Source organism: Plectropomus leopardus, chromosome 1, assembly GCF_008729295.1.
Source record: "Plectropomus leopardus isolate mb chromosome 1, YSFRI_Pleo_2.0, whole genome shotgun sequence".
In the NCBI taxonomy this organism is placed as follows: domain Eukaryota; kingdom Metazoa; phylum Chordata; class Actinopteri; order Perciformes; family Serranidae; genus Plectropomus; species Plectropomus leopardus.
The window spans coordinates 4,268,381-4,293,607 of NC_056463.1; the positions used below are offsets into that span (position 1 = coordinate 4,268,381).

A 25,227-nucleotide genomic window follows, 5' to 3' on the forward strand; every position below is an offset into this window, starting at 1 on the left:
AGCCTGGAGTGAATAGACATCAAAGCCTGCCCCGGGGACGATGAAAGCCAGTCTGCATGCTTTTCCTACACACATGGGACATCTCTCGCAAACACAAACAAAATGTGCGTATCACTTTTTTTTCTTTTCTTTTTGATTATTGATTTTATGACAATTCTATTGGCTCGCAAAATCTGCCTGAAGCTCCAAAACATCAACACCCTGCAAAGGAGAAGCCATCACTCAGACGGCAGCTTTGGGAGCGCCGCACAGAAACGCAGGGCATCTGGCACCCAAGGTCTAAATGTCCAAGAGGGAGGCATGTTTTGCAAGATCATTGTTGCATACACTAATGCGACTGAAAAATACTAAATGATTCAAATATCTGAATGTATAATTGTGTCTCTGTTCATTTCTTGTCATTGCCAAGAGCCATAATGAAGTTGACCTAAACTGACTGGTGAGAAGTAATGTGCAGTATCTGGCACTGAGATAATTGTGTTTTTGTGAAATGCTCGCAGAATTATAATATCTACAATATAATATGGTACATTACTCCATGAAATGTCCAAGTTCAGTTTTGGGGGGAACCAAGAGATACCTCCCTTTGCAGCAGGGATAATAATCCTCATTACCATCCACCTAAAGTTGCCTTACGAACCCTTTTTTTACCCTTGAATTATGCAAAATCACCCCAGCTGTAGGAGTTGGAGTAAACATTTTTGCATCTTTGTTTTCAGGCCAAATTTAATTAGGACAAAAATCCTAAAAAACTTTCTAGCATACATAGGCATGGGAAGTGGAGTTTGTGTGCATACAGGCAGGACTTTAAATGACATCCTTAATTAAACAAAAAGAAATTAAATAAAAAACCTGCATGGACATTGCATGGGAGCCACGGGTTTGTTTACATTCTTATTGTGTGCCATAAATGCAAAAGGAATACTATTAAAGAAAACCACAGTTTATTACAACTGGAGTATCCATCACGCTATGATAACAGTATTTCTTCCAAGCTAAAAAGGTCAAACAGAGGAAGCAACACAGGTGGTTTGACCATCTTACTGGTAAACAAATTGACAGTTTTGACATTTTGTTTTACACCTTCTATAGATTTGAAACTAAAAGTAAGTGGACCTATAATGCTATCATTAGCTTGGCATTGCCACCTCTCATTTTCGACAGGGACAGAGGGTTTTATCAGTTACTCTGGATGCAATTAGACTGCCTTAAAACCAATGACCAATGATCGATCAGTGACCTACAAATAGGAATGTGCACCATTAGTCAACTAGACAATTAAATATTGCTACCCTCGCCGGTCGGTACCAGAAATGCTAGTAGGTTAAACTAATTTTTAGGATACCAAGAGGATAATTGGTGGATTAGAGTTCTGGGCTAACCAGCCAAAACGTTATCATCCCAAGTAGTCACATATTGAGACTTTGCAGTGTTATTACGCTCTAGGTATCTTTCTGCATCTGCTGTTGACGTTTGTTGATGTACCGTATGTGCTGTTGTTATGCTGTTGTTGCCTTAATATAACCACATGCAGTGTAATCCCACCGTGATGCCAATACAATCACGGTGGGATTACACTGCATGTGGTTATATTAAGGCAACAACAGCATATGCCAACCAATGCCAGGACGTCAACAAATGCACATGCCGACAGGCACGTGGTAAGGTGAAGAAAAGCCCATCGCATTCAGGCAGGAAGTGAACACCAGACTTCTGCATAAAAGTCCGGGGTTAGTTTGATCCATACACCACCACTTCAGCCTGCCCTATAGGGACCTTTGTGCTTCTTTTATAACGTCATTACTGGCAGCGTTACAACCTGACGCTGTCCAGCAGCATGTCATGTGGACATGACACGTTCTGTCCTGATGCTGCCGCACAGCTGCCATCCGGGCCATCCAGCCATGTCTAATAACATCACAAATGCTTCTTTCCAGCCACTTTCTTAGCTTGTGTGTCTGCATGATCCGCTATTCAGTGGCATATCATGTGGATGCAAAAGGTGGATTTTGGTGTTGGGATCTCACGGCGAAAGCACTGCTAAAGCAGCTGTGTTTAATGACTTTGCAATGAGAATGGGCTGCTTATACTTCATAATACTTCATATATCATTAAGATACCCAGGGGAAAACAGGAGTTTGGATTCGCATGCTTGACTAACCAGTGGCTCTGATAATCAGCGGCTCTCCCTCTCTCTTTCACACACACACACGCAAACACACGTGGGCACTCTCAGCCTGTAGGTTGTCTTGCCAGACTGAACGACAGAGGTTCTATTTGGGGGCATGGTGACCCGATGGTGCTTGGACATTTGTGTGTGTGTGTGTGTGCGTGTGTTAATTTGTATGCACATCCAAACATGCAAGTCAAAGGTGATAAGTCAGGATGTTAAATACTCTAGTAAATAAATAAATGTTATTTTTTTAAATTTACTAAGTGAGTTGCTAGGATGATACAGTATAATAATCTGATAATAACGTTCATAAAGCACAGTGCAAAGTGCAACACATTACACCGGCATTTAAATAAGATTTGGTTATAAAATATGTGATGAACCACTTCAAATGGCTCTAATATTATATGCAGGATTTTTCTGGACGATGTTTATTTACCTTATAGATTAAATTGTATTCAATTCCTGGCTGTTTCCTTGGTGTTTTATTACTTATGTGTTTTCTTAGAGCTGTCAACTTGTCAAAGTTTAAACTTCCATTTCAGGGAAATAGGTTGTTAGGAACATCTACTTATACTTCAAGTAGCCAAAAAAAACATGTCCAGGTTACAAACTTTCTCAAATTCCTGCTATAAATAACACTAAATTATGTTTCTAAAAACATCTGAGGCGAGAAGAAGAAAACTGCAGTAACAAAATATTGATTTATATTTGATCACCACCTAATTTGACAGTGTGATCCTAGTTCTATGAACATGGTGTGTTGCATGACTGAGCAGACTGTGTGACCTTTCAAATCTGGACCATCAAAGCTCCTCTGTTAATCATCATATCAAAGCCGCCCCACATTAGATAAACATTTGTGATTGGCCAGACTGGCTATAAATCTGTCCGATGGAAGGGGGAGCAGACGCATGTACCAGAGCCAATGAAACATGAGCTTGCAGATTTATCTTGTTTTCAAGCTATGCTATCAAAGGTTAATTCAGAAAGTTGGTCTGTAAACTTTGATGGATGTTTGTAACGGACAGTTTGAGGCTGTAATTTTGTCAATAACCTTTCTATTTTCGACCTGTATGATTGTCTGATTGCTCTGGTTTGTCACCCCATTAAATCTAATTTTGGTGCTGTTGCTGTGTTCCCAGAATTGTACAATTACTTTCCTGTTATCTTGAGTCATTTAACCGGGGGGCTGCAGCTTTGAAAACACAAGCCAAGTTGTAATTAACTGTAGTTTCCCTCTAAGCAGTGTATTGATGATGAAAATTGGATGGAGCAGTGTTTCAATTTTTGTGAATTGATGGTCCTGTCAATCTTTCCCGTTTTATCTTTCTTCACTCTGGAGCTCTTTGTAGCTGCTGTTTTCATCAGCGCTACAAAAGTTCACTTATTAATTGATCTGCTTTTTCATCTCTGCATTGCTTATTCAGCAGCTGCATTTCCAGTAACACATCACATACATAACAATGGGTGGGCTCCCCAAATGGAAAAACATTTGCACATTAATATTTAATGTCAGCGAGTTGCGAAACAACAGATTGATTGAAAAATAAGTGAGGAGAGTCATGGGTTTCCCAGTCGTCAGATGGCTGAAAATAGAGGACGGAAATTTACCTCCGGCTCAGAACTCATGGCCAACTTAGCCTTCGAACACTGCAGTATCTTTCAAAAAGAAACAGTAAATTTCCAACCTGAAGGTTGCCTTTTATGCTGTCCAGCTCCTTTGATGTCTTGGAGAGCTGGTGCAGGATGCTGCTCCGTTCACTGAAGACTTCCTTTAGCTTCTTTTCCAGCCCATCGTAGCTTTGTCTGTTGAGAGAATGAGAGAGTGAGATTTCACTATTAAACGTCTGCCACTGGCTGAGAGAATTTACTCTTTATTGGCACCCTTGGGAGAAAGAGGTGTTTTAAACTGGATTAAAGGCGCCATCGTCAAAGCTAAAGGGTAGAGCAATAGGGGAGAGAACTAATATCTACTCAGCACAGTCCCTGGATGAATAAAAGAGGAAAAAAATAACTTCTATTCCTTTCAATCAACCAATTTAGTGGCGGTTCATTTTACAGAGATAGAGTCTTTTGACCAGAGGTATGCCCCTGCATCTCCATTTAAATAGCCATGTAGTCCATCCAATTATTAACTAAAAAATTCTACAGGGTACATTTGTCAAATCCTGTTTTTCTCTTTGCAAAACTGAACTCTATTGAAAGGCACTGCAGAGGCGTTCTTGTCATTTATTACTGCAGCTCCCAGAGAGGCAAATATCACTTGACGGCATGTTTGCATGAACTATAGCGATAATAAAGGCTTTCTATTTTTATTGTGAATGACATACTGTAATCACCACTTTGTGATGTACTCAAGAACTGGGCACAAAGACGAACCGAGTACAAAAAGAATACGTTTAAAGGACCTGGTCCGTAAAGGGAGACAGTTACGGAGAAAGAAAGTGAGTGGGCGAAAAGATGAACCACCAGATTTGGCATTTTGTGGTTCCATAGTTGACAACTTAATTTGCTTTAATCGACAGAGGAGAGATAGGAGATGCCACATGTTCCCTTTCACTGCCTGACACAAGTCCAAAAAACTGGAAAAATCTATTTTTCATTTAATCTAATATCCTTGTTTACCGACTCAAGGACAGCAACAACTCTTCAGGGAGGTGTTTGAAATCAAGTGTAACTGAATGAGTTACCCAGCTAATAAAAGAGCCTTGAGGCCCTAAATTTCCCCTAAAGCCCATAAATCTGATTACACTGATGACCCCTTGAGTCTTTTAATTGTTTATACAGTAATAGATGATAAAGGCTCCATCTACCAATCTCTATTTCAGATAGCAGGAAAGAGACATGATTTGGTAATTTTTAATAAAATTTTGTATTGGCTGAAACTGTCACTATATCCACACAGTCCACTCAGTCTCCTTATAGTGCTCCTGATGGCATTTGGTAGAATCGTCATATTTTGCCGGTTGGGTAGAAGTCCCTTGTGTTACTAAAATAACATAAAAAAAAAGGTTTGAGTGGCACAAATGTGGCAGTAAGAAGGGGTCAGTGGTTAGCTTAAAGCAACAAAACTGCTTGTTTATGATTAGGAAAAAGCTGCAAGTGTCACTAAAAATCACCCAGCTTTGAGTGCAACAAATGCCACAACCGTTGTTGTTTGTTGGTCTCAAAGAGTGGACTTATAGATCAAAGTTTGATGTTTGTTGGTCTGTTGTACACTGTTTAGCTGTAAATGAGAAAGTCTGTGACCTGACTGCTGTGTTGAGAACAGTTAACCCAAAACTAAGCAAGTGTTATTGGGTGGTACAAAATTTCTCATTTACAGCTAAACAGTTCACTAAAATAAAAAACTAAAAGGTAACACAGACACAGAATCTTGATTCATATTTGATCGGCGCTGCCAAGTTTTACAGTAGATTACAGATTTGTACAAAACATAAGCAATATTTTCAAATGTCGACTAATCACAATTGCAAGCTGACTGTGTTTCCATTGAGTGATGTTATGCAACGTCTCCTCTTGTGATAATATTCCAAGAAGCACGTCGATGTGTATTCAAAACTTCAGCAGATTTATTTCTATTGCAGCCACCGCACCAGCCGTCATTATTTCTAATCAAAGGTGACGTAGACGTGTTATGTGACTGATAATGGAAAGGCAAGCCCTTTGAATGTGGGAGTGGCCACATATGAGGGATTTTTGGGATGTGATATTTAACGATTTCACAGAGGAATTGTAGATTCAAAATTTCCGGATGTTTCACTCAACTTTTGAAGAGTTATGCGATGCAATAACACCTCTTTCAGCGTCTGCTGCATCATGCCTGAGGGAGCCAATTCCTGCCAACAAGCGCATAGCCATAGCATCATGTGACCTATGAAAAAGCCAAAAAAAAAAAAAAAGTGTTTCCATTGCAGTTTTGCCGAATATGGCTTTTTTGAATCACCTGAAATACCTAATAATACTGGCACAGGATTTTTTTATTTTTTTTTGCGATAAATGTGAGTTTTTCTTTTAATTCAAATGTTTTAAATTCACAATTTCAATTTGCTAAATTTGAGGTTTAATAGAAACCTGCCTAGTGTGACTTCACTTCATGAGACTGCTGAGCTCTGACTGGTTGTTTCTTTCTCATGTGGTAAAGCCATTCAAAGTGCTATAAAAAGGAGGAGGAAGACCTATCATGTGTGTAGATAAACAAATAGACAGTTATTTTTTTTGATGACAGAAATTAAATCATCTTAAATAATATGTCCCTGCTGTATTTTGTGCTTTCCCCATATTACTTTGGAACAATCAGCTAATGTAGAAAAAAAAACAATTTAACAACAAAACTGTAAATTTGGACGGATAAAATAAATGGCCACAGAGAGTGGCACAAAAAATAAACCAATTTCACCCTTCAACAGGCACCATGGTATTATATGGGAGTTGAGAGTGGATTTAAATTCAAGTTTAAAGGGATAATTTGCCAATTTTCAAACAGCTTTGTATCATAACAATATCTGTTGCATGTGTAGGTGAACTGTGGTAAACTTTCCCTTCATCTAACCAGTGCCTTGATCTCCCTGTTTCACCCCCCAGCTAAACACCACAGGATGAAGCAGAACATGTATTCAGTGGAGTTTTGCTGACTCTCAGGCTGGGACTCGAACTATAGGCTGTACTTTGCATTTTCGTATTGCCCGTCATCCATGCGACCACCACAGACACAAAGACTATAGAAGTGGCTCAAGAGAAAGACCCGCGTCTCTCTCTCTCAAACTTGGACCAAACTCTGATCAAACAGTAAAACTACTGATCGAATATAAACCAAGATTCTGTTACTGTCTTGTCTGTTTCTACCCTTAAACGCTTCCAGAAACATATTTCAGGTCCCTGATTTCCTGTAATGTAGCAGCGCAGATTGCATCTACACCAAGATACTGTAACTGGATTGCATATTTCTCACCTCAAATGTCTCAGAAACATGTTTAAGCTTAACTTTTAACTGTAATACAAGGTTGTTTATATCAGCCAGCCACCATTCTGTCAGACAGACCAGTTGGCATTACGCTGGAGCGTTTACTGGTCCGATGCGGCGCGGTGCATTGTAGTAGGTTTTCCATTTACTGAGCAAAAGCTATTGTTACGGTCCTTTTCTCTTGTTTTCTCTGATCATGTAGCACCAATTTTAAAAGCATCATGTGTTTTTACTGCATAGACAGCCTGGTTCAAAGAAAAAAACATTTTACCAGCAAATACTTCTTTAAGTTCAAATAAGTAATGGATATGTTTGGGTAGTTAACAATTAAAACCACTTTACATCTATACTGTAGGTGTAACAGATTTTCAGAATTATCAGTTGGAATATTAGCTGTACTACAATCAGGACAACTCTGTCTACTAATAATAATGTAAAAACATTGGTTTTGGTTGAAGAAAGGTTGTGGTTTTGGTTAAGGGCTAAGAGAAGTCAAAACCAGCTGATGTGCCTTAAGTTGATGTTAACTTTAGAGATATATCTACAAGATTGGCATCTTTAATTGAGTGTTTTGAGTGGATAAACATAACCACAACATCGTTAATTCCGGGTTAGTTATCACAGGCAGATATTATTATTTTATTTTTTTGCAAGGCAAAAATGTTGTCAGTTAAGATTTTGCTTCTTGTGTTGATTAAATAAAAACAAAATTTGTGCAGCATTTTGTTTTTATTTAATCTTGCAAATTAGCGTGTAATGTGTGCATGTAATTTTTAAGAAACAGGGCTGATCAAGAGGTAAACCCAATCGAGGTTTAAAATCTGGGTTATGGATGAAGAAATAACCAGAACCCCTGCAAACACCAGCACAGCTTGTTAATTTTGTTTTTTTCCACAACAAGAAATTCTAAAGACCAAAAATAATTTCCCTGCTTACTTCTTCCTTATGTAATCAGAAACTCCAAATGACAGCAACAGCTTCAAGCAAAAGCATATGCGCTGGATATAGCTGAATAATTCCTTGCTAAATACTTGCTGGTAGTCACAAAATCTCTCACTGTTATATGAATCACTTTTTAATAGGAGAATCTGGTAGACCAGTCCTCTCTTGCTACTGTAAATCCCCCCAAAAAACCAACAAAAAACCAAATTGAAATGCTCATGGATGGAGCTGCCACATTATTCTGAATCCGCGGCTTGGTTTCAGCCTGGGCCATCATCCAAAAACCCTGCACACACCATGTCACAGATCCCAGCAGCAGATCATACACAATAAAACATACAGTAAAACACTAATAGAAAAGCAACACCTGGGAAATAAATAAATAACACGGCATACTGAATCACACACATGACTTGCCACCATATGGCATTGGCTGGAAATTTATTGCAGGTTCAGGCAACGGGGGAAGATGGGGTGAGAGATTCCTCCTGCTCTGCCATATTATTCATTACCCAATAAAATAGACCCTTGGGTATCTGTGAAACGAATAAGACCTATAATTTGAGGCCCCATGACACAGACACATGTATATCACAAGGTTTTTTAGATAAAGTGAGGATTTTTTCCCCCACCTAATTCACTAAACCACTCATTACAACAAACAAGTGGTAACAGCTGCATGATTGCACCATGACCTCCTAAGAGTCCAGTGTTCTCGCAAGCCTCCTCCCACACAAAGATCCCCCTTTTTCAAGTGCGAACAGTGAGATAATGAGTACCAGAATGCCTGACAAAAAGGCTTATGATCAGAAATGGCACCACCAGGCACATGGCCATAAAGCAGTGGTGATGAGATAATGAAATCTTTCATTTCAGACATCTGCAGTTTGAAATCAGTCCCTGGCTGTCTTTCGTCAAACTCATCAAACTCCCCGAGACTGAGGGGGAGGGGTTGTTTATTGGATCCGATTATTGAGAACAAATATTTCTTTACCCTTGGAGTCACAGCGGGTCTCAGAGGGTCTCAGAGTTATATGAGGCTGACCCTGCTGTGTGAAATAGAAGTGCTGAGGCTAAAGGAAACACACCTGAACACTACAGTCAACATCCAAGCGATGGCTCAATAAAGGAAGCCAAGGCTGTGGCATCCGGCCGCATAGAGAGAGCTGCAGGAGCTCATGGGCCTCTGCTGACAAAGGTTAGCCCGTAAATACAGCGTACATACAGTGAGACACAAAGTGCAGCTTCTCTGGACAGTCTACTAAAGGGACACTTGACTTGCTTTGCTTGGGGTCCACTTTTGCAAAATGACAGAAGGCCAGGGGCCCGTCCCAGCAGCCCCATACATGATTCTGGGATTTAAGGATGTTGCTAGAATTTAAGGATTTTCAAGGATTTTAGGACATTTGAAGGATTTTATGACGTTTCTTAGATCACAGGACATTTTTCATTTGTCATTGTGACATTAATTTTTAATTTTCTTTTTTAAATATACATTTCTAGGATTTTGGTAGTTTCTAGGCTTTTAGGATTTTAGGACATTTTTGGAATTTAAGGATATTTCTTGGATTTTAGGATGTTCCCTCGGATTTTAGGACGTTTCTCAGATTGTAGGACGTTTCTCAGATTGTAGGACATTTCTCAGATTTTTGGACGTTTCAAAGGATTTCAGGACATTTCTAGGATTTTAGGACATCGCTAGGATTTTGGGACATTTCTAGGATTTTGGGACATTTCTAGGATTTTAGGAAGTTTCTAAGATCTTAGGACATTTTTTGGATATTACAACATTTCTGGGATTTTAGGAGGTTTGTAGGCTTCTGCAACATGTCTTGGCTTTTAGGACATTGAGGATTTCAAGACATTTCTTGGATGAGGATAGATTTTAGGAAATTTCTGAGATTTTAGGACATTAGGGGTTCTTTTGGATGCTGTTTTATGCACTCTGGCACCTTATATTTACTAAATATACAAAACGTATTCCCAGTGTGAATCACTATATTTTTAATGTGGATAAGAAAATAGTTGTGGGGCCACTGACCCCTATCTGGAGCCTGATTTGGCCCCACAGACTGTAAATTGATTATCACTGGTCTACATATACTTACATTGTAGCTCATACCATGGTTTTTTGGTTTTACATGAGCAAAAACTAGTAAAACCTTACAGTTTGAATCCTAATCCTGTGTGGGTGAGTTCCTTTTTGTGCCCACATGGCTTTGTCACAGACAACATCCAGTTTTCATCACATTAACTGAAATATATTCCTCGAAATAAAACTGTAATATGTAAATAGAACAGTTACGACCCTGCAGCTAACATTGCTGGCTTGAAGTGAAGGGTGCAGTGAGGAGACCAGAGAGCAACCAATAAAACTGACAACAGCATTGTTTTCATGAAAATGCTAAAAGGGGGTGGGGGTGGTGTGGGGTGTTCAGTCTTTTTCCAGTATCCAAGAGTCACATCTGCATGATGGTAACATCTTTTTGCATGCATCTATTTGAACACTGTCTGATATACTCCATTGTGAAGTGGTTCTGTTGCTATATCATTTTCGTATCTTTATATATTTATTTTTCTGTCTCTTTTGTGCTTTGCTGTATTTTTTATTTTCTCTTCGGGAGCATATGGAAGTGGGAAACAGTCCTCTGCCCATGTTTGTTCTGTTCATAGTAAAAAACAACTGGAATTACCACCTCGTGGTCATATGCTTCCACAAACCAGTGAAGTTGCAGCTACAGTTAACATCCATGTGTGTGAAAACATGGATGCTTCACGCACATGTTCAACCCAGCAGGAAAAAAGATCTATACTATCAGAAATTGTGAAAATTGTGACTGTGACCTTGACCTTTTCCCTTTGACCACCAAATTCTAATCAGTTCGGTCTTGAGTCCCAGTGGAGATTTGGGCAAAATTAAAGGAATTTCCCTGAAGGCCTTCCTGAGATTGGGTTTCATAAGAATGACATGAACTAGAGGTCACAGTGACCTTGACCTTTGACCACCAAATTCTAATAAGTTCATTGTTCGGTCAAAGCAAACACTCATGTCAAATTTCAAGACATTCCCTTATGCTGTTTTCAATACATCAGTTTCAAAAGACAGAGATGAATGCAAGGTTACAATGACCATGACTTTCGACCACAAAATTCAAATAAGGTAATCCTGATCCTTAGACTCAAAGTGGACGTTTGTGCCACATTTGAAGAAATGCTGTAAAGGTGTTCATGAGATATCAGGTTCACAATATTGAGATGGACAAAAGGTCACTAACAGCCTTGACCTCTGACCACCAAATTCTAATCATTTCATTCTTGAGTCCCACTGGATGTTTGTGCCAAATTTGAAGTAATTCCCTACAACTTATTTTTAAATATATCAGGTGCACAATATTTAGATGACACAAGGTCACAGAGGCCCTCACCTCTTACTACCAATTTTTACTAAGTTCATCCTTGACTCAAAGTGAACGTTTGAGCCAAATTTGAAGAAATTTCCTACAGGTGTTCTTGAGATATTGTGTTCACTACAATGGGACGGACAGACAGACTGAGAACCTGAAAACATAAGTCCTCTGGCCACAGCCATGGAGGCATGAGGAAAACAAACTGATAACAATCACAAAAGATGGCTCCACATTTGTAGAGACCCGTAAATCTTTAACACAAGGACATCTAGGATATCATCCACCATCTTCTGCTTAGCAATTAGCTGCAGAAACATAATCACAGAGGAGCTCAGTGTGTTAGCAGGTTGAGTAAGCTAATGTCTCCCCCTCCCCAATATTAACTCTTGTTGCTATTTTTGGAAAATTTGCAGGAGACAGTTGGCGCTTCAGACGGAGACAAATTAAGGGATTCCCCTGGGCACGGTGCCTTTGGAGGCCCCTCTGCTACCAGACCTGTTCTTTTAATACCCAAATAAAGCTGAAATCTGAGCACGATCAATCATTCATTTCAGTTGTCAACGAAACACACAATCCAATGATCGCAATGAATACACAGCCAATAAGCTGTCATTTTCTTATAACTATATGTCTTCTTGGAAATGAAACAACCCGAGTAAGACAACACCTGTCTTGCTTCAAAATCTAAAATTAAACTGGCCATTTACCGTAGCTCTGTTAGCAAAATAACACTTCATAACCTGCTTTAAATTTCCTTTATCTATTTTGGAACAACAATCTCATTGCCCCCTTAGTATACTGCACAGTATCTGTTTAGGCTTTGTCAGCAGAAATATATGTAACTCCACTTCATTTACATATGATATCATGTTAAATTACTTATTAAATCCAAATAAATAACCACCACTTGACAGGGTCAATTCAGGGCAAGCAAGTCTCTTGAATGAACTCTGTTTCCCCTTGAAGTTTACTCCCAAAGTGCCACTGGGATGCCTCGCAGCCTATTTCCACCCCGAGGGTTTTGTGCTTTCCCCTGTGTCCTGGTTTGTCAGTTCATGTAGCAGAATCACCAAATACAGCATTGAAAATAATTTCCTATGATGTCTGATCAGTTGTTACATCAATCTTATATTCAAATTGTGCAATATTTCCTGTAATTTGTTTACAGATGTGTTGAGATTAAAACAAATCGAAGTCTCATTCTTCTGTGTGTCTTTGTCATTATTAAAGGGTAACTTTGATATTTTTCAACCTGGACCCTATTTTCCTATGTTTTGTGTCTAAGTTCTTTTTGTCATCAACACTTTTAAAAATGGGTCCAGATTTGGGTGAGAGCAGCAAAATAGGCTGCAATGTAACCACTCAGGGCATTTGTGCATCATCAGTTTACATCTACTGAAAGTGTTTTTGTCACTGACAGGCTCAAATTGTAATTATAAGTATCTGACAAAATTATGGAAGGGATCATAACAGAAAAGAGCATTTTAAAAGAGTAAAATCATCCTTTAACCACAAACCACAACATGCCAATGACATCCCACAGACTCCATATAAATACATTTACTTTCATGTGCAAGAAGCAGCATATTTCCACATCTAACTGAGTAACTTAAGGGTTTGTTTCAACCAAATTAGAGATAGTGATAGTTGGAACACTGGAAGGATAAACCACAATGTTTGTTTTTGTTCCTGTGAACTCTGAATGAAGAAGATTTACAATGATTTAATTGCTCTTATTTAAATAGAGTCTGGTGGGTTTGGCGGTGGTGATTTCAGGGCTGTTTCTGATTACACAAAAGGATCTTACTCGTTAACAGAAATATCTCATCTCTGTTGGGATGTTTACCGTAAAGTTGTCAGACACTTATAATAATCTGAGCCTGTCAGAGACAAAAACAAACACTTTTTGAGGACGTAAATTGACGGGAGGTAATAGCTCATTAACAAGACATTGCAGCCTTTTTTGTCGCTGCCAGCTGCAGCTTTCTCTCTCAATACTGGAGCATTTTGTCTCCATTCTTTCTTTTTCTTTTCTTTTCTGTGGATCCCGATTAGCACCAGCATAAGCATTGGCTATTCTTCCTAGGGTCCACACACATACATTCACATGCACAAAACAATCCAGTGGATAAACAAAACAAACAAAGCAGCTCATCTTATTAGTTTAACAGTGAGTATGGAAAACTAACAAAATTGTCATCCTTTAAACAAATATGAAGACAAGCACAGAATCATAATTCAATCACAATTCTAATGAATTCAAAGCAGAATTTGATTTTCATACAAATATTAATTCTTAACGTATATTATTGTCTGACTGACCCTGAATGCTTTTTTATCTATCTTGTACTTAAACACATTAAATTTCAAATCACTTACGCACAAAAACATGATTAAAAAGGGTCCATGTTGAAAAGGAAACCTCAGTTAACCTTTAAGTGGAAGCAGAAGGTAAGCTTACAGTGATTCTCAGGGTAAATTTCAACTATAGGGTAATTTTCACAAGTCAAGAGCTTATGATATGAACCTTTGATGAAAGTAGTTGAGCAGATTTTGTCAGTGTTCATCACAGGGTCCAGTGACCATTGCTTCCAAGTCTTGGACTTGAAAACCAAAACACAGTCCAAACAGCGAGTGCAGTGCCAGAGTTACGAATGCTAACACACCATGCCAATGTCCCTGATTGCAGGATCAAAGTTAAATATTTAATATGTTACAAGGCAGCAGTCACAGAAACCAACAGCTCCTGAGCATAAAAGGCGTTTATTTGCCGTCACGCAGATTATAGGCAGACAGCGGTTTATGTGGTACTTCCAATTTCAGGCTGGATTAATTATGCCATTAGGAGGGGGGGGGGGGGGGGTGGCAAATAAATAGTTTTAATAAGGGGGACTGCCCAAGGCCTGTCAGCGAATTAATATATTCCTCTAGCAGAGCATGACCACCATCCAACATCTGCAACAAAAGTCAGTCATGTTTACCAACTGGTGTATAAACATCGCAGACAGCAGGGAATATTAATTGCATGCATGTCAGGGGATGTCTGGCACTAAATCTTCTTTAATTGTTTAGTGGGGGGACATGATGAAACAACTGGTGGTGAGGAAGCCAATTCGGCCTCATCAACAAAGGTCAAAGTAACATAACACATATCCAGGACATCTAATGAACACATTAAAAAACTCAAGTATTGGCATTATAGTTAAGTTTAATATCACATTTTAGCTTCATTATCCTGAACTGTGGGTAAAACCAGTCTGAGAGAGAACTAGTGTCTTTTTGTCTTCGTTGTAATGCCAGTGTTGTCGGCAAACATTCAATGATTACCCCTCTTTTATCTCATATGTTATCATACTGAGTGTAGACTACATCAAAGATAGAATTTATTTTTTTGTAGTGCCCAAAGCGCCCCCAAACTTCTAAAATTATCTCCCAGCTTGCTAGTTTTTCTGAGGCAATTTGGATATTTATGGACACTGTTGGGCAATAAGGGTGTGTATTTTTAAGGAGCCTTTTTATGCTCTTCTTTTCATGTGTTACTGACGGCATTCTTTGCTATAATTGTGGGAGATTTTGTGTTCTTGATGAGCATAAATCACACTATGGGATGCCCTCTTGGGTATTATTGCTGTACTGTCAGGGCATACACAATGTTTTCAGCATGTCATGGACACTGCAGATGTGAAGGATTTTTCTTTTCTTTGCAGCTTAAGGGATAGTTCAGAGCCGGGTTGTATGGGGTACTTATCCATAGATACTATATTACAAGCAGTAGATGTCAGTCTGCAGATGTCTCGAGTTTGGAGAAGCAGGAAAGAGTCCGACACAGGAGCTAAGAAATGTACTGCTGTGGAGGGGTCAGCAACAAAACGTTTGTCAGTGGAGTCTGGTGGCTTTGACGAGAGCATAAATGGGGATCTGTAGCCGTTAACAGCCTCCCCGTCAAAACAGGCTGTCTGACAGAAAAGTAAAGCACTGAAAATACCCCCAATATAATATAAAATCAAACTGATATTGACTTTTTTTATTTTTTAGGTTGGACTTTTTTAGGGTGGTTAAGAAAGCTTTTGTTGCTGCTTAGCTTCCATGTTTGACTCCAGCCTGCTTCTCCAAACTGGGGCATGCTGACTGTCATCTACTGTACGGAATATACTGTCTAAGGATAACTATCCCACACAACCCCACTTATACAATTCTGAACTATCCCTTTAACTTCAGAAAAAGAAAAGAAAATGTAAATATCTTGATAAAGCTTAATAGCATAATAATAAGTGTTCCAAATTAGGGTTAAATTAATTGCCAATCTGATTATATAACGTAAAATAATGATTTGGAAACAAGCACCACCCAACAATCAGAGTCTGCATGCATCTTTAAAATAATTAATTGCAAAGCAATTTGCATTAAGTATTTTATCATTTCGATAGACGAAACTAAAGTAGCGTAAGCCAATTTTACACATGAGCAATAAATGCATCTCTCACTCTTTCTGAAATTATAGGATTGAAATCAAGAGCATGCAGAAAAGTAATGGATTTTCTGTCTTCAGATGTGTATTTTTTGTGAATGCAAAGATCACAAGAGAGAAATTTGACCTTTGGTTAATCATGTAAACCATCCAGCAGACATTTAAAGTTTTTTTTTTTTTTCAGGCTGCATTTGAGCAGTTGATATAAAATTACAGTGGCAGTGATGATAATGATCCGAGATCTCTCCATTTTCACATCCTTGAAAATTCTTCTAATTTGTTCATCATTTAAGTTATGTAATTTTCCACCGAGGGAGGTTTAAGGCATTGAAATAGAAATACTTAACATATTAGATGAATAATTCAATGATTACTCGGAGGCATTTTCATGCATAAGTAGATGCCAATTACTTTCCCTCGACATTAACACTATCATTTTCTGCATGCACTTCGAAACAATACTGTTTCTAGACAGATAGGCATTGTTGTGAAAAGAAAAAAAACCCCACACAAATCAGAGGAAACCGACAATATAATGTAAAACGTAAAAAAGAATAAGCAAACAAAGCTGCTCAAGGTATCTTAAACATGTCCATTCACTAACAGATACAGTCCGTATGGTGCTTTTTCTTTATTGGAAACAGAGAATTTTAGTGAAAATAATTCACTTTAAACTGCATATAATGAAAGGAGATTATTTCTCCCTTTAGACCCTTTTAGACAGCCTGTTTAAGGTGGGAATATTGTGTCGTTATGCCAACTTACTTAAAGCTGTATTTCACCAATGTTAAGAGCGTCCTCACATAAAAATAGATCATCACTGCAGTAAAAAGATGCAAATTCTTTTGAAATTTGTGCTATGTGACAAGAGAAAACAGAAGAAAAGGACTGTAACATTGAGTTTTACTCAAAAGGTAGAAAACCTACAACTACCAGATTGCAGACCAATAAATGATCCCTCTGATGGATGACGTAATGCAACCTGATTCTTTGACACAGTGGCCGAATCTCATGTTACAGTTAAATGGTAAGCTATAATATGTTTCTGAAAACATTTGAAGAGAGAAACAGGCAGTGTTGTAACATAATCCTGATTTATATTCTAGCACTGCCCAGCTTTACAGTTTGATCGGATTTCAGTCAGAATTTGAGAGACAGAGAGCGGGGCGGGTGTTTCTCTTGATCAGCTGTATATTCTTTTTTGGGGGCTTTTTATTGCCTTTATTTGACAGGACAGACATAGTGTGAAATGGGGAGAGAGAGGGGGGGTGACATGCAGCAAAGGGCCGAGGCCGGACTCGAACCTGCGGTCGCTGTGGCGAGGGCACTGCCTCTATATATGGGGCACCAGCTCTACCAACTGAGCCACCGAGCGCCCCAGTTGTATATTCTTTGAATCTGTGGTGGCAGCAGCATGGTTGGTGGGCAATATAAAAATGTACAAGTACAGCCTGTAGTTTGAGCAACAGCCCCAAGATTGGGCGAAACTCTGCCATATGACGTACTGAGGTTTACCACAGTTCATCTACACATACAACCTACAATATTTCGATACAAAGCTGGTTAAAAATCAGCAAAGTATCCCTTTAAGTCACCACAGGAGGTAGTAACAGCACCAAAAAGGTGTCTGTATAAAAGACACAGCTGGCAGGACGAGACCATGGGCAGGACAACGTTTGTTTTGGCGATGTTTTGGCGTGTTATGTGTGCGACCAACTGTGGAAGATCTAAAAAGTAGCTTGACATGTTAGGATCATGTTATTGTTTAAAAAGCGATGAGTAAACGTCACACCTGTCACACCTCCCTTGATTCTGCAATGCTGGCATGCTATCTAAAATCACACATTGACGCAGCATGATGTCACCTTGATTTGGCTCTGTGTAAAACTGCAAAAGAAGGAGCTTCGTAGTGACCCAGTAGTGCAAACTCTGTGTAAAAAGGGCTTTTATTTCATGCTCAGTTTTACCTTCAGCCATTTATTAAGAGAAACTAAAGTCCTCAGTGTATTTCTCCATTTTCTGCTGTAGTTCAGCACATCACTCTTCTCTCTCTGTTGTCATGTACAATCCAAATAATCGTGAAAACCCAGCATGCCAGGAAGAGCTGCATTTGATTTTAAATTAACCAGGTCAAAGCAAAGCCCCCCTTTTTCTGGCTGATTATATATTCACACAGTGTTTGTTTACTATACATTCCTCCTGTCTTTTACATAATACATACATTTGGCATCACAGAGATGCTGACAATCACTTTCTGTGTCTTTCCTCAGCTTGATGTATGATGTTGATGTGACTCATTCTGTCTTCCTATGGCAAAATCTCTCATCTAGGGACCTATATCACACAAATTAAGGCTTTAAAAGCATCCCAGGAACCGCTTACGGTTGCCAGCTTCAATTAAATCTGGGATTTGAGTGTATCTAATGCAATTCCACCCATCCTTGCTTTTCAAAGCTGTGCAATACTGTGTTTCCAGCTTCAGTAATTGTTGTGCTATAATCAAGCTGGATTGAGCTTGGACTTTTTTGTTTACTCTAAAAGGCGGACTCTGCCAGGCATCAATGCTTCCTGCTCTAGCCAACGGGAAAGCGATCCCTTTTATGTGGGAGAGCCTCACCTTTTTCCTCAGAGACATTTTACGACAACATGTAATCCAGCTTTGTTTGCTGTGTTTTTGAGAAATGCTACAAGAAGTAAGCTGTTTCACACCAGAGAAAACATCCTCTGAACATCAGTGATACATATTCAATACTAGATGTTTATATCTTTGTTAGAGCAACAGCAATGTGACAAACATGCCCAACACGTCAAATTCAGACATAAACCCACAAAATGTAGGTCAATACATAATAGTTTTATTAACTTCACCCTTTGAAACCTGAGTAAATTAGTTTGATTTTTTTTTTCAAAAACATGGGAAGAAGGCAATGAGTAACTTAACAAGATGTGGCCCAAAATTAAGTAAGAAAATATGAAAAAGTCACAAGAAAATTGATCATACGGATGTTTTTCAAGAGTTTCAGTCATTTTAAATATTTGTTGCTGTATTTATTTGTTCAGTTACTTATTCAAGGAGAGTGTGAGCCATGCAATAAAATAGGATTTTACTAGATGAGAGTGGGTAAAGCGTTATTTTATGGAGCTTCATATAATGCACTGCTGTGGTGAAACAGGATAAATCCAACAATAAGAGGAGTGAAACACGTCTTCAGGGACAGTCTTGCAAACTAATACTCTTTTCACTAAAGAAAAGTATTATTTAAGAAGACTTAAAAACAACATTTTAAACCCAAAACTTTAGCTGATGTTAAACCTGGATTTGCAGGGTTTCTCCCGAGGTAATTGGTTAGCAGAGATGTTAAGTGCTTAATGGAGGATTTCAGCCACAGGATGACACAGAGCAGTTAAAATACCTCTGTGTGTGATCACACTTAATGCAAATGACACAGAGTGGCTGTGTCCAGCTGGTCGATATAAACTTTAAGCCAACCTAAACACAATGAATACTCTGTTGGGTAAACAAGCCAACTGCCAGAATAAATGTTGGCATCGTATGTTTCTGCAAAAGACAGATAGGTCTATGTAACATTTGGATGTTATATGTCAGTATGTAGCTGACATGTTGAAAATTAATGTTTGAACTATGCCATTGTTAATGTGGTTATTATTTTAAGGACAAAAACCATTTGGTTATGGCTTGGAAAAAGTCATGTTTTGGCTTAAAATATCCATCTTTGGTTACACAATCCGGGCTGAAGATATCGCCAATGTCTCTCTAAAAACAATCCGTTGTGTCCTTGTTGGTCTTGAACAGTGGTCTAATGTTGTCTGCTGCTTGGCAGCCGTCTCTGAGCCTTTTGTTTCCACATTTCCCAATCGCCTCGTTAACAATGTTGTGATACGATGATGGTTTAACAGTTGCCTCACTTATTACAGCCTGGTCTTTCTCCAATGGCGTGAAAAACCACTACTTTGTCAGTGGCTCTCAGCATCAGATATGAACACACAATTAACCCTTTGATGTCTGTATGAGACGCACCACGCTTTCATCCAACTCCTATATAAACCCATTAACATCACTATTAGATGGTCAGAGCTAAACACCGAAGAGTGAGAATGTGGGATGGGAGGCGGATAGTTCCAACAAGAGCAGGACATTGACCTAGTAGGCCAGTGTCTGTGTCCCCTGTAAAACTAAAAGTCAACATGGAGTACTGTTATGTGATTCGTTAGTCACTTGTTAGTCACTCGTTAGTCAGTTGTTAGTCATAAGGGTAATAATTTACCCTTATCTGCCAAAGGCGCTTTTCTTTTCAGCTGCAATGCACTGCTGGAGACCCAAATTTGGTGGTACTCAACTTACAGCCCCCAGATCAAATCTGGCCAATTCAGGTGCTGGGTGGTCCCCAACCATTTTCTACCCAACAGAGGGCCTAGCTAGGTCCCTAATGTCCTAAAATCCTAGAAACATCCTAAAATCCAAGAAATGTTTTAAACTCCTTAGAACATCCAAAAATCAAAGAAATGTCCTGAAATCCTAGAAACATCCTAAAATCCTAGAAATGTCTTAAAATTCAAGAAATGTCCTGAAATCCAAGACATATTAAAAAATCCTGGAAACATCCTAAAATCCTTAGAATGTCCTAAAATCCAAGAAACATCCTAAAATCCTACAAATGTGCTAAAACATGTATGCGGCTAATGCGCCTCCTGTCATTTTGCAAAGTAGCCATCAAGCAAATCAAGTTCAGTATCTATGCCCTAATTTGTGTTTCAGCACATCAATATATATAACTGGATTTTTGCTTATCATTTATGACACAGGCACACATGTATTGTGTCACATAACTAAAAAACACACAATCCTGGAAACACAGTACTCAGCTTTGTGGCTGTGTGTCTTCTCTCCCTACGTCTGACCAACTGGTAAGAAGTTGGGAACTGGCACCAAGCTGGCAGATGCATCTGATTCACATCAAGGGCAATCAGTGGAGCCTCTCCCCAACTTCCAAGTGTCACTCAGGGAAAACACGCGAGGACAAGTTAAGCCAGGCAGAGGGGAGGTGGGAGGGGGGAGTGTGAGGTGGAGAATTAGGAATTGGATGACGGATGTGACTTGATTACTGGTTAACTACCCTGCTGGTGCACCACTCCGATCTGGATGAGAAACCCGCTGGCGGCTGGATTATCAATTTGGAGTAGGCAAGACTCTATTTGAATCTATTGTTTCATTCCAGGCAGGCTGACAGTTACAGGGGCCCCTTGTCTTTGACTGAGCTTCCGAATTTCTGGCTCTTACTTGTCTCAGTGATTTGCCGCCACACCACCTCTTTAACACAATCTCCTATCAAGCTTTTCATCAAATTTATTAGTGTGCTGTTGGTTTATTGAAGCACCTGCTACAATATACCACTTCTCACACAAACCCGCTGGCCACAGTTAGGACTGACATGATGAAATGCAAAGCAAAGCCAAACATGTGGAGGGAAGAAAGTCTTTTTTCACCGCAGCTCACTTAAGAGGATGGTTGAAAAGAATAAGACAACTGACAAGCAGCTTGAAATTCACAAATTCACACACTGAAACTAAATGTCAGAGAGGTTTGGACTCCATTTTGGCTTGGTGAGTTCAATGAACCATGACTTAGAGTCTGTCATGTAAAAATGTGATATACTTTCTGTTCCAACTAGACCATCTATGTTTTACTGAGAGGAATCTTAGAGAGGCCTTAAAGAGTATATTTTAAACAAGGAATTTGGTATGATCATAACTGGCATAAATACATTTATAAATGTTTGGAGGGAGGAGAATAACACAAAGTTCAGAAATTTGCTCTCTTTAGTGATTATTGATTATTGACTTATAAATTTCAAATGTTGTTCATATTAACATTTGCAGGACTTTGCAGTGTCATGCAGTCATTTAGCCAACACTTAATTTCATAAATTTTAAAAACAGATCATGTGAAACCAGGCGAACTTTGACTTATTTTAACAAATGTTGTCACCATGTTTCTTTCCCTAAACCTAACCTACGTATCTTTACTTTCCTAAATCTAACCTACATAACTTTATATGGAGTACATAATTTTGAGATACAAATATATATTTTGATAGACACTGTCCTGCCAAGAAGAACAACAGCATACATTGACATTCAAGTCACAAAGACATGTTGGAGCAAATATGCATAAGGGCATATCATTTTTTCTTCAAGTTTCAGTGGGCCATGTATTAATCAGGGGTCTCGGGGTACTCTTGTGAGGAATTTTGAGCAAAAATTTGGATATGATCCATCTAATCATGAGCCAGCGATTCCTTATAACCCACATATTCGAAAGGCTGATACCATGCAACCAACATGCTGACAACACAATCTGTTGTATAAGTTCACACTGAATACTTCATTCCCTGTATTCTGGTAAATTATTATGTGCCAATTTGTGCCTTTTTTGCAACAATTTATGGTGAAAATGTCATTGTAATTCCTGCTTCAACCATGCAAAGCTGCTTTATTTTCTTTCAGTTTTATGACAGATAACAGCCACTGCTTTTTAGATTGCATACAGCCACCACCTAATTCAATGGAAGCATCATTTTGTCTGGCAAAATTTACAGATTACAGATTAAAGGTCTTTGCGACTCCATTTTTTTATTGGGGAGGAAAAAAATGCACATATTGCTAAATACTGAAGGGGATTCGTCCTTTGTGTTCTTTCAGGGTGGATGGATGGGACAATAGCACATAGACTTTTAAGGCATGACTAGAATTGTCCCCTAACCTTAACCATTGGTTTAATCCCCTTACCTCAACAAAGTAGTTACCTAAATTTAAATGTTTTCCTCAACCTAGCCAAATCTTTAACCCTTGTTTTGTCTCACGATACAACTGATTTCTTTATCAACATTTATTTGAAAGGCAACAGAACATAAAGAAAGAAAAAAAAAAAACATGTAGAGAGCTTGTTCGAACATCATTCGTCATTACATTTGTACTTGTAAGGTATGTTAAATCAAAATTTGCCTTTTAATTTCAATTTGTTGATTATGTTAAAGCCCTTGGCGTATAATGGGAGAATTTCATTATCAATTTATGCCAATTTGAGAAAAATTCAATGTTTTTGTCACTCAAAATCTCTTTTTTTGTAATTGGCAGTACAACACAGCCTCTTAAAATTGACATTGTAAGAAGTCTTCTGTTGTTATAGAGCAGCCTTGATACAAACGTGTCCAAAATCACAACCTCTTTTACTCATTGACTCCCTGCATAAAAGAAAACATTGAACAAAAGATGCATTCAAGCAGCACTATGTGCAGAGTCCTTTTTTGGAGATTAACTCATAATACGGCCTAAAAGTCAGGGTCATCTACGCCTTCGCTGCCTGGATTTTGACCATTGTGTTTTAAATGTGTCAGGAGTAGTCTGTCTTTGTAGCGATATTTTAGAGAAAATGTATGGATAACTATCAATACCTACTCCTAAATAAAGGTTACTTTATAGGCAGTGTATAAATATTGAGATTTTGTTCATATATCTTGACATATCTCCCAGTTCTACCACACATATTTTGTTCTGTTGGTAATGGTAATGTGCCATGGTCTCAGACACCCACATGCATACCAACCTGGACGGGTTTTGTTTGTGCTATTATTAAAAAAATATGTTACGTTAGAATAAGATGTTATAACCTTGTGTCTTTCCCGAAAGCCAACCACAGGGCTACTGCATGTTGTGCATTTTTATTCCTCCTCTGTTACAAATCGTATTAAATGTGTGGTTTTTAAGCGCAGGAAAGCACCACTGTCTCTGGTGGATATTTGTTTGGGTATGTTGTCTCTGATGTTGTTGCTGGTTTTCCACAAATCATCCCCAGGCAAAGAACCAACCTACACACAAGTAACAGGACTGTATTTTTCTACACACTTACAAGCTGCAAGCAGCTTTTTGTCCAATCTCCAAACCCATCGGTTTGATGACGTTTTAGCCTCTGGGACCACTATTTCACGGGTTCTGGTTATAGCTAGAAGATACAGATTTCTGTGCCAAGACTTCATCTGCCATGCGTCAGTCATTGTTAACAGTATGATTAGCAACCTGACCTGCATGTAACCGAAGCTCGCTCAAATCCAACAACAGACGGAAAGTCGAATGCTTCAGATACCATAATCATGTCCTGCAGATTCTGCATTCTTAAGATGATAACTGTTTGTCTGACCTGAACAGCAGATTTGACATTGCTTCAGCAGGTAATTGATCATTCTGAACAGGCGTTTCAAAGAGGACACTCATTTATTGATTTCTTATAATCCATCAAATATTAGGAATTAATTTAGTGCTTATTACCATAAAACTGTATTTTTGAGATACCCTTGATAAGGTAACAAATTACCTACTTTAGACAGTCTGGCACTGATAAATATTTTATCAAATTCTTCCACTTTTAAGACAAAAGTTGTCAAAAGTTTTCCCCATAAAAGTCTAGGTAAAGCAAAATCAGTGTTTTCTTTCTAAACATTATAAATGTTAGAAAATACTTGTAAACATAGTGAAAGACTGGGAACTGCGTAGTACTGGAGTTGGACCATTAAACTGCTTCACCATTTCTGTGTTGAGGACATTTTGAGCGGGCCTAAAAGCCTGCTCAGTGACGTACTGGAGCCATTGTTAACATAACACCTCCCCTACTATATATAATTGAAGCATGAGATGCTGCAAAACAACAGACACTTTTGGCAGCTCACTCAAGCCATTCTCCCACTTCACATACAACCTGCTAACACCCGCTATAATCAGTCTTTTTTAATGTAATGGGTTAGATTACGATTGACATTCACACTTCGGTCAAATGACTCTGCTGTATTCATCGCCCTCTGATCTGCATTGATGGACAGACAAAACCCAATTGAATGCATTTATTTAAGCTTCACTGAAGACATTCAATGACACACCACCACTAAATCCTGTCCATCTGAGCCCAGGTAGTGCTCAGACATCTTTCCAAATCAGGTTGCATTGGGTTTGTGAAGACTTATTAAGTAAGAGATAAATAAAGAGATGTAACCACCATAAAGTTTTCACAGGCCTCCAACTATGCTGCTTTTTACTGTTTACTAACATGTTTGCCTGCCTGTCTGTGATGTCAAACTTGACACACCCAAAAACACAGAGAGCCACATTACTCTGCTGCAGAGCCGTGTACACACCACTGGTCTACTGGCAAAGGGAAAGGATGTTTACCCATGTTTAAAAAACCTGCAAACGTGCTAAATTT

The 25,227-nt window shown here is 38.7% G+C and overlaps 1 protein-coding gene across 1 annotated transcript in view; it reads right to left on the minus strand.

Annotated features, from left to right (window-relative positions):
- The window catches only part of luzp2 (leucine zipper protein 2), a 239,362-nt gene that overhangs the window by 119,182 nt on the left and 94,953 nt on the right, over positions 1 to 25,227 (minus strand). The window contains exon 2 of the mRNA XM_042489187.1: positions 3,865 to 3,982. Within this exon, the coding sequence (XP_042345121.1) occupies positions 3,865 to 3,982 (118 nt within the window). The remainder of the gene's footprint in view (positions 1 to 3,864; positions 3,983 to 25,227) is intronic.